We start from the raw sequence: 10,139 nt of genomic DNA, 5'->3' as shown, positions 1-10,139 counted from the left end.
AATCGATAACACACCGCAGCATGGTGTTCAGTAATCCAATATACATTGCATAAAACATATGAGTATGGTTTATGGCGAACGCATCGTTTCCGAAGGAATTTATCAGCTTTCCGAATTAGTCATATTGTTATCACTTGCATAATCTGTGCACAATACACGGAGGTATATCCAAAAAGCTAACCTATAAGCTGGCACGAGGTGTCGGATACAGAACATCCATGTTACAACTAGTAACTACTGTCGTTGCCTCACAACGCTGGGATAAATAAGTTACATATATACGTGGTAACTCATAAGCGGGCACGAGGGGTATGACACAGAACACCCTTGTTATAACAACTGTTGTTGCCCCGCCATGCCACGATAAACAAGTTACATTTGTTCAATTACCTGCTGCTTGCGTGATACCGCGTAACTAACCTACAAAGCAAACATTTTGTAATTTTCCCTTGGAACTGCAAGTTTGAATAACATTAACAGGCATCATTACTTGCGCGCTGCATAAAACTAAAATTACCAAATTCTATATACTGCTCTGGGCAGGGCGCTGTAAGAAACAAAGTACAACAGGACATTTTAATTTCAGAATTACTATTTATTTATTTATTAACAATTTTCACTTCTGTAGTGACAGCAGTCCCAACTATTTTGCTATTTTTTTGTCATTTTTTAAAAGCATGCAACAAAAACTACATATGGTTATATTCTGTACAATTCTAATATTACCATAGGCACAACTTAAAAGGAATCTCACCACAAAGTAAAAGCTATATACAAGCTTAAGCTCTCCGCTCACTTGAGCATTCAAGGAAAAAGTTAGGGTCAATTTTGTTAGCAAAGAAGTTGTAAAAACAAATTTTTCGATTTTTTTTTCGGTGAAATTTTACAATTTTTTTCAAATGCCCAAATGGTGCAGGTTTTTAAAATACTTGGTAAAAAGAGCAGCATATTTATTCCTGAGCGCCCCCAACAGCGATAGGGGCAGGGCCTTCAGTTGGCAAAGCAGCAGGTGCTTGTGCAGCTGGTGTAGCATTAGCAGGACGACGAGACGCTTGAGCAACCTTTACTTGATGGGCTTGCAACACCGCCACGGCCTCCTCAACTTTAGCCTTCAAGGACTCGCGAGATTCCAACATATGAAGCAACTCAGAGTTGTCAATCTCGAGCAGCATTCCGGTGATCTTAGATGCAAGGTCGGGGTGGCTTTGCTCAATCAACGGGTACAACCTCTCACCTGTATAAACATTGTGTTAGTTAAAAGGGCATTACAGATAATTTAAATTCATATAACATAACAGAAGAATCATCATAACCAAAATTTAACACACTAAAACAACTTTTCATACTTATATGTACTATGTAGTCTGGAATATAATATGTAGTAGTATGTAGTCTGGGCATAGGGATAATTAGTCAACTCTAGTCAAATCCATAACAGTATAGAACATTCTACACATAATGTTCAAACACCATTTACCTGGTTTACCACAAATATATAGCAATAGTTAGGTACAAGGTAGCTATTCTAGTCATAAAGTTAACCTCTTAACCCTGGCCCAAATTCTAGTTGATCAGAACCTTACCCATATAGAACAGAATGTTACATGTCACAATAAAGCACAAATTATCATTATATGACAACAGCTACGTATATATTCCAGTCAAAAAGTTAACATTCTTACCAAGCATTTGTTTTTGTTCTTGTGGTTGAGCCGAAGCCAACATGCTCGATGTCAAAGGTTCCTGTCCCTGTACATGGACAGCTTGTTGCAAACTTTGATCAGCTTGTTGTTGGGCTTGTGGTTGACCTGACTGTGGATATCCAGCCATGGCTGGGTTTCGAACACCCTGGGTGTACTTAAAGGCAGGCTGTAAAAGGGTATACAAGTTAAAGGGGGTATAATGTTAGTTATTATACTTTAAGGGTGTAAATTTTTAAATATGGCAATATTTATTGAACCTATACCCCAGTTCTCAGGTGTGCCTCACTGAAGACCTCACCCTTATAGAATAGCATCTCTATTATTGAGTGTCTATAAACTGCATCAGTGGGGTCTAGATGGTAGCACTCTGGGTGTTAGGGTAATAGATCTACATTCCAGGTATCACGTGTACCTCACTCTATATAAACACACAACTTCCTTACAGCATCCACAACTAACTAAACTGCCTCAGTGAATATGAATGTAACTCAATGGGATACAGATGGTCGCTTAAATATAAGATACATGGTAGCACCCTGGGTGTCATAGACCTACATCCCAGGTGTGCCTCACTGAAGACGCCCCCTTTAAATAAACACAGCACATCGATATAGAATGAACAACTAACCTGTTGCATGGCTTGTTGATGCATCATCTGGTGTTGTGGGTGAATGACCCCTCTCGCCCCAACCTGGGTGGCCATGGGTCTAATAGCTGGGGTTGTGGGTGCACGGGGTCCAACAGAGCGCATGTCACCCGCCATCTGGAGTAAAGGTGTAAATTATTGGGACTTGCAAATAAGAAACAACTTATTTAGTTATAACTGTCCCAATATACTGGGGCAACAAGCAGTTCTACATAAGGTTACGAACCTGGAAGCCTCCTTGTGGGTTGTGCTGCCATCTTGGTGTCGTTCTAATGATCTGACTCTGCATGTACGTCCTCTGTGCTCCTTGGAATGGCATGAAATAACCTGAAGCGCCAGCTGCTGCTTGGAAGGGCTGGCCAATCATCTGGTTTGGCTGTATGAAGGGTTTGTTAATGTGTTGTTTATGGTAATGCATAAATACTGGAGTAATGGGCAAATTATGGACTAAATCCTGGATCCCACGCTGTAGGGCCTCACCCACGTGAAATAAGAATGAATAAATACTGGGGGAAAACACCAAGGGGCAAAAAAAGTTTGATGATGCTAAAGATTATGTGAAACCACTATGGTGTATGCTAAAATAAGGTACTGGACAAAAACAAAAATTCATTCTTGTTTTTTTTAATAATAACCCATAAAATTTCCTTACACACAAGACATACATACCGTTGCCATTCTAACTCCCATGCTAGACGTCATCCGTTGCATGTATTGCGCTGTTAGATGTGCTTTCCTATCCTCCCTGCGTTGAGCAAGCGCAACATACAAAGGTTTGGTCCCCACAATTCTTCCATTCATCTCTGTCACGGCCTTCGTGGCTTCTTCGGGTGAACTAAAACAAACGAAGCCAAACCCACGGGATCTTTCACCTAAAAATAACAAATAATTCAAAATTAAGAAAGTTGATAAAAGCACTTTTTGAAATATTTAGGTTCCTTTATGTCAAGAAACTCTGTGGTGATGGTCAGCTCTGGCCTACAACCCAGGTTCTCTGCTGTAGGATCCCACAGAATTTAACTATGGTTAAAGGTAATGGCCCTGATCCAACCCCTATACAAGTGCATGAAAATGCCAAACATTATGCTTACTAGGTCTAGGTGACAAAGTACCTTGGTAGCTATTATAATATTCCAACTTATTTGCCAGCCCAACAGGCTGTATGTTAGGGGTAAAGTGTCTTGCCTGTTCCTAACCTGTCGAGCACTCACCATCAGACATGATCTTAGCGCTTGTGATCGTCCCATAAGTAGCAAAAGCTTCACGGAGCTCATCATCGGTGACATTATCATCAAGGTTCTTAACGTAGAGGTTAACACCCTGGAAACGTTGAATGCGTTCTTGTTTCTGCTGCTCGTATTGACCACGTAGTTCTTGTTGTCGCTCCTGCTTCTTCTGCGCACGACCGACGTACAAGATATCGGTGGAACCTGGGGGTTATGGTTATTTTAAACGCTGTCTAACATGTTTTAGAAATACATCGCTAGTGGTAGTATAACACCCCAGAGTACAAGCTTTCTGGTAAAGACTTTTGTACGAGGATAAAATCAACTGCAGTAACTGCCTTTTCTCAAGCAGTTAAAAGCATTAATATTAAGAGAAAAACATTGATACAATTTACTACTAGTGGTGTATCAAAGGAGTCCAGACTGCTGTTAATCATTTAAAACGCGATCAGGGATTTGAAATTATGAGCTAAAGGTGTCCTGTCTTTCCTTACCCTACTATATACATAAAAACAACAACCGCCAACCTGATGTTCCTTCAATCTCTTGCCCGTTCATTGCTTCAACGGCCGCTTGAGCTTCCTCGTGACTGTCGTACGCAACGAATCCAAAACCACGGGAGTTGCCATCTCGGTCGCGCATGACTGCAACGCTCTTCACAACGCCGTATTTCTTGGGGGGAAAGCAATGATTAAGATGATATTATGGCATGTTATAATAGCAGGAGAGGCAGGGATAGTTGAACAGGCACTCAATTAAAAAAAACTTAGTTTCACCCATGTTGTAAGAGCATTAGAACTAAATTTATTAGGGATGTGCTGAAGTTGAAAAAGCTCGGGTTCGCCGAGCGCCGAGCTTTAACGAAAAGCTCGGCACGAGCCCGAGCACCTATGACGTCATCAAGGAGAAAGGCGTACGAGAATGCGTTCCTATTCAGCCGAAAAGGGCCGCTAATCAAAATAATACAGAACACGTGGTTTGCGGTTAAAAACGCGTCTCGCTTTTCATAATTCCTACTGTTGCAAAATGTAAAATTCATACAAAAAAGTATTTAATTAAAAAATTATTTATAACTGTTACAGCCAGTGGCACAACTAGCAAGTTTCTACGCATGTTCATCTTGGATAATGTAACGATTATTTACGTCAGAATAAACCTTTACGATCGTTACATCACAAACGAGATTGTTGGAAAACAATCGTGTTTTATTCGCTTCCATACGATCTGTAGTTTGTGTATAATTTTTGTTTCTGATGATTAGTTTAATGCAGGTAAATCGCGATTATGTGAATTTTAATTGGTGCAAATATAAGAGCGAGGAGCGACGCAGTAAATTGGAACCAACATAAATTGTAATATGATATTACAAAGTATCGTCCCGGTCGAGCTTGGACAGAAGCCAAAAAACATCGTTTGATGACACCGCACAAGAACCAGAGTTTCATTACGTCATTTTTCACGAGAATAAATTCACAACGATTGCTTCGTTTGTTACGTGTGGAATGCATGCTACCGCATGCGTCTTCCTTTATTTCATACGCCGGCGCAGAGTGTAAAAATGTGACGCTAATACACGATGTTTTGATCTCGTGGTTGGTTGGGCTGCCAACTTGGGCAGTGGGCACATTCCTCCCGATTGTTATATTATAAAACGTCATAATTAATAGTTACGTTGCGATAGGACACGTGACGTAACAATTGAATGAAAAATTGTTTTAATTCCAAGCGAAGGAATGTTATATTGAATGCAACGCGTGTGTGTGCGTCTTAGCACTTTCTGGCTGCGTACGTGTCTGCGGTAAAGGTGGCTTAGGGGTTGCAAAACCCTGTGGTTGCAAAACCGTGGTTGCAGCAATTTATATTATTTCATTATAAAAAAGTTTGGGAGTTTTTGGCTTTTTATTTAAAATGTGATACGAAAACATTGGGCGCTCGTGTAATTCGACACCTGCTGTAATTCGATACGGGCAAATTCGCTGACGTTGCGATTCGTTACTTGCGAGAGAGCAAATTCACAACGAACGAAAAATAATTAAGGAGAAAGCTACGCTGACTAGTCTCGTTATCTCTTAGTAGCTTCACTTTTTTCATTTTTAATATTTTTCGCTCTCGCGTGCAACATTATAGCATAAGGCTCGGCGCTCGGCTCAGTTTTCAGCCGAGCGCCGAGCGTCAAAAAAGGAGACGCTCGGGCACGAGCTTTTGAGTTCGGGCTCAGCTCGGCACATCCCTAAAATTTATGACATTATTACCGCAAGTTATGATATTAAAGTGAAAAACTTTAAAAGCAGGAAGATAAGGACAGTCGGCCATGCACTTCAATCTACAGAATTTACAGGATTGACTTCACCTTGGGGTTCAACTTAAATTGCAAACAATTGCAACATGATCAGCAGATGATATAAAAGCAAGCATGAACCATCTTACCTCAAACATGACTTGGAGCGTCTTCTCATCGTATTTGTCACCGAAGTTTTTGATGTAAACGTTGGTGAACTGACGAACCCGTTCACCCATCTTCTTGATGCGTTCAGATCTTGTCAAAAACTTTCCAACGAACACTTTCTTGTCATTCAACAACATTCCATTCACCTATGAAGAATTTTAAATCAATACAATGCCAGCAAAACATAGACAGTAGCTTAAAAAATAACTAGAAACACCCAAAAGGTTTTAAATTTGTAATTTTATAGCTTAAAACACATTTATCCAACGTGTTACATTGCTTATATAGCAGGGTGGAGGAAGATGGGACACCTATACATTCTTTTTTCTTATCCCATTTGGTAGTAAACATGGAACATTCAAAGAATTTAGATAACAAAAATAGTTTCTTTCTATTACAGAAGTTAATATTTCATTACCAGATACTGTTAAACAGCTTTAAAAACATAACTTCTTAAATACCTTCTCAATAGCTCTTATTCCGGCCTCCTCAGTTTCAAAATGGACGAACCCGTAACCTTTTGAACCATTTTCATTACAAGACACCTGGAATGGGCAATTTATTAGAAAACTCAGTCACTATTGAGCCATGCATTACATTGTGTATGAATTGCTGCGTTATAGGACGGCATGGTACCTGGGATCTAAGGCAGAGTTAGCCCATTTCCCCAACATTGTATATGCGCATTTTATTATTATTTATGGGTGGGTTCTACATTGAGGCATGCCATGGGACCTGGGATTTAGGCCAGAGTTGCCCATTACTCAACATTGTATATGCACATTCTATTCTATATGGGTGAGGTCCTACAGTGAGGCACGCCATGGGACCTGAGATTTAGGCCAGAGTTGGCCATTACCCCAACATTGTATATGCACATTCTATTTGGATGAGGTCCCACAGTGAGGCACGCCATGGGATCTAGGCCAGGATTGCCCCATTGAGCTTGTGAGCCATATATGGTTTCTACACAGCTCTGAGCTTTAATTGATTTTCTATACATATGGTCTCTGGCAGTTCTTGGTTAATTTAAAAATTAAAACGAACATATATTTTGTGGTTAGGTTAGCAGATAACTTTACTACTACCAATATTATCCTAAAAATCCAGTCCTACCTTGCAAGACAAAATGTTTCCAAAAGCAGAGAAAGTATCATACAAAGCTTTGTTGTCAATAGATTTATCCAAGTTCTTGATAAAGATGTTTCCGACACCAGATTTACGAAGAGATGGGTCACGTTGGCTCCACATGATACGAATGGGACGACCTTTGATGGGGTCATAATTCATTGTGTCCAAGGCTCGTTCAGCTGAAAAGAAACATATGTTAGCCCGATTAAATAAGAATTCTTGTGCTAATTTATTAGGGCAGTATTGATTATCAATGACATGTGTTTTGGGGGCAGAAACCAAAAAACTCACCCAAAAATGCCAAACTTTTATAAACATAGGGGAGGCAGGGATAGTTAGACACACAATCCTACGAAACAAATCTAACATTTAGCTGCAATGTTTACTGATTAATGTAATGCGGAAAATTCCAGAGTTGGCCTGCCCACCCTACCAACCCAGGTTTGGTGCCTATGAACCCACCATCAGCTGGCTGTTGAAAGTTGACATAGGCGTATCCGAGCGAACGACGGGTGATGACGTCCCTGCACACCCTGATTGAGAGGACAGGACCAGCTTGGGAGAACTTTTCATAAAGCATAGCTTCCGTAACATCGAGGTGAAGATCACCAACGTACAAAGATGCCATCGGATAATTAGTTGAGCCCGAGCTGTTCATTGTTTTCCTGTAGAAAGGAGTTTGTTAAACATGGGACTATACAAAGAAGACGGAAAATTTTTTCCGCTAGAGGCGGTAATTATTTAAATTAAAAAATACGGAAAAACGAACAAAACAGCACTACAAAGTGTTAATAAGTGTAAAACAAATTAATTAAATAATAAAAATACCTTTCTAAATACATAAAACACTAGTAAGAACATATTTCCCACATTAGGTCGGTTATATACGCTCTTTCGTTGTGTTTACTGTCGTCGAGTCTGTGGTGTAGCGGTTTGCGTGCGGTCGTAAACTCTCTTTGTTTCATTTTTATCGGGTTCGAGTCCCGCACAGTGGAATACTTTTTTATATATTTTTTTCAAGTTTTTTTTGTTTGACGAGTTTGGGGTTAGGGGTTAGTGTTAGGGGTTGGAGGTTAGGGGTTAGTGTTAGGGGTTTATATCTTATGTGTATAAACCGTGAAACTAACTGCTCCCCATAAAATAGAGAAACGAATTTGTCATCGCCTCCTAGGAGAAAAATTTTTCCGTCTTCTCTGTATAGCTCCATGTGTTTGTTAACACTGTATATTACCAGTCTGCAGAGTATGGCAGGTGCACGTGCGATTTTTTTACAAACTTTTGGTTAAGCACGCCACAATTTGTCCCACGCACGCCAATTAATTAAACAATGAACAAAATATGTATAAAATTAAGTAGGATTTCCTATAAAAACTTTTTATAGATTTTTTGAAGAGATTTTTGACCACTTTAATGAGTTTGTTACATCATGGCAAAAAAGTAGAGACCAACTTAAGCAAATGTTAAAGATTTGCATTTTACATTTTTTATCCTAAAAACACGCTTTTAGACCAAAATTTTCTGAGCGATTACAACGGAATATAAAAGAACAATAATATCAATGTTACCCACACACCATAAATCATTAAAATCAAATTAATTTTAAAGTAACAGGCAATTTTCTAAATATGTGATGATATTCATAATACAGAGCTGCTAAAAAAAGTAACATAAACTAAAACACAGTTCATACAATATACAACAGTAACAAACAAAAAATACGTTTTAACAATTAAATAAAATTTAAAAAATTAAACTTAAAAACTAGAACAAACAAACTTACTTTTTTCGTATTACGTTCCACTTCAAAGAATCGAATACAAAGGTTTTGCGATTTTGTACTTTTTTTGTACGTTTTTTAGGCGGTTTTAAATTTTTTTTTAGGTTTTATAGCGTAACAAGTGTGTTTTTGGGATTTTTATCCTAAAACACAAACTAGCACGAGGTGTTCTACAAAGAGAATGACGTCACTTAGTCTAGAAGCAGCCTCATTATTACGCAATTCCGCTTCAAGAATCTGGTAACCGGTTTCGGTTGCCGATAGGGGTTTTTCTGCGAGAGAGATAATCTATCTGGCGGAGTTTTGAAAAGAGATTAAAATAGAACGGCGTAATTTACACCTTGGAAACTCTGATATTTAAATAATATGTGAAATATAGGTGCTTATATTACCAAGTTATACGCCATTACAACATATGCAAATACTTGCTGCTCAAACATGCCCACCAGAGTCGTAGAAACACCGAGTAGTTAAACTACCGCCATCTTGTTTCCAAAATCGAGCAAAAGCAGTGACTTTCGCAATAAATTTAAACAAACTTGTTATGTTTGTTTGCGATTTCCTTTGTGGGAAGGCGTAAAATAGCTTATATTTACCTTATCAAACATTCTTTGCAAAAAAATATATAAAATTACCCATATTAAATAACTAAAATGCCACAAATTCACTGCTTTTAAATCTCGTTTTTGACTTTCTTCGATACAAAAAACAAATTACGCATATTTTTTAGACTTCCCAACCTTTAAATTTTCTTTTAAGTCCAAGTTTCCCTTCAAATTACCGAAAAACATCCATTTTCTCTATACCTACAGTGCGTTATTTTGGAAACAAGATGGCGTTCAATTTTTCTTTTACGTAACAATGGGTTGGGACTACTCGGTATTTCTATGGCACTGATGCCCACAAGCCACAACGATTGATGGAAAAGTACGAATAATGCAAACGTATTTACCTTTGCAATGGTGTCACAGACAAGAAAAAGTAGAGAAAGATGGGACACCTTTTCATTAAATTTTCTCGTCCCCACACGATTATGATATTAAGATGTTATGTGCTAAAGGTGTCCTGTCTTCCCCGACCAAACTATATACGTCATTGATAATATAGAGCCTCGAACTGGGCAAGCTTTGGTTTAGCGGGAGTGTTGTATAGTGACATTACGCCAATTTAATAAACTCTATGATGTACGATCATGATTCAAAGCTTGTGA

At 38.8% G+C, this 10,139-nt stretch overlaps 1 protein-coding gene across 1 annotated transcript; it reads right to left on the bottom strand.

The window, feature by feature from the left end:
• Nucleotides 1–856: 856 nt before the first annotated feature.
• On the bottom strand, nucleotides 857–9,136 carry LOC149740900 (polyadenylate-binding protein 1-A-like). Its single transcript, XM_089873465.1, has 12 exons — nucleotides 8,933–9,136; nucleotides 7,615–7,817; nucleotides 7,138–7,331; nucleotides 6,483–6,566; nucleotides 6,003–6,167; nucleotides 4,103–4,247; nucleotides 3,561–3,779; nucleotides 3,019–3,221; nucleotides 2,576–2,725; nucleotides 2,332–2,466; nucleotides 1,683–1,869; nucleotides 857–1,234 (listed from the first exon to the last, which is right to left on the bottom strand). The coding sequence occupies exons 2-12, from the start codon at nucleotides 7,808–7,810 to the stop codon at nucleotides 951–953; spliced, it is 1,962 nt and encodes a 653-aa protein (XP_089729591.1). The 5' UTR covers nucleotides 7,811–7,817; nucleotides 8,933–9,136; the 3' UTR covers nucleotides 857–950.
• Nucleotides 9,137–10,139: the final 1,003 nt, after the last annotated feature.

Source organism: Ciona robusta, chromosome 2, assembly GCF_009617815.1.
Source record: "Ciona robusta chromosome 2, ASM961781v2".
Classification (NCBI taxonomy): Eukaryota; Metazoa; Chordata; class Ascidiacea; order Phlebobranchia; family Cionidae; genus Ciona; species Ciona robusta.
Note: the sequence above shows the minus strand (reverse complement) of the source record. Positions and strands in the feature narration are given on the sequence as shown.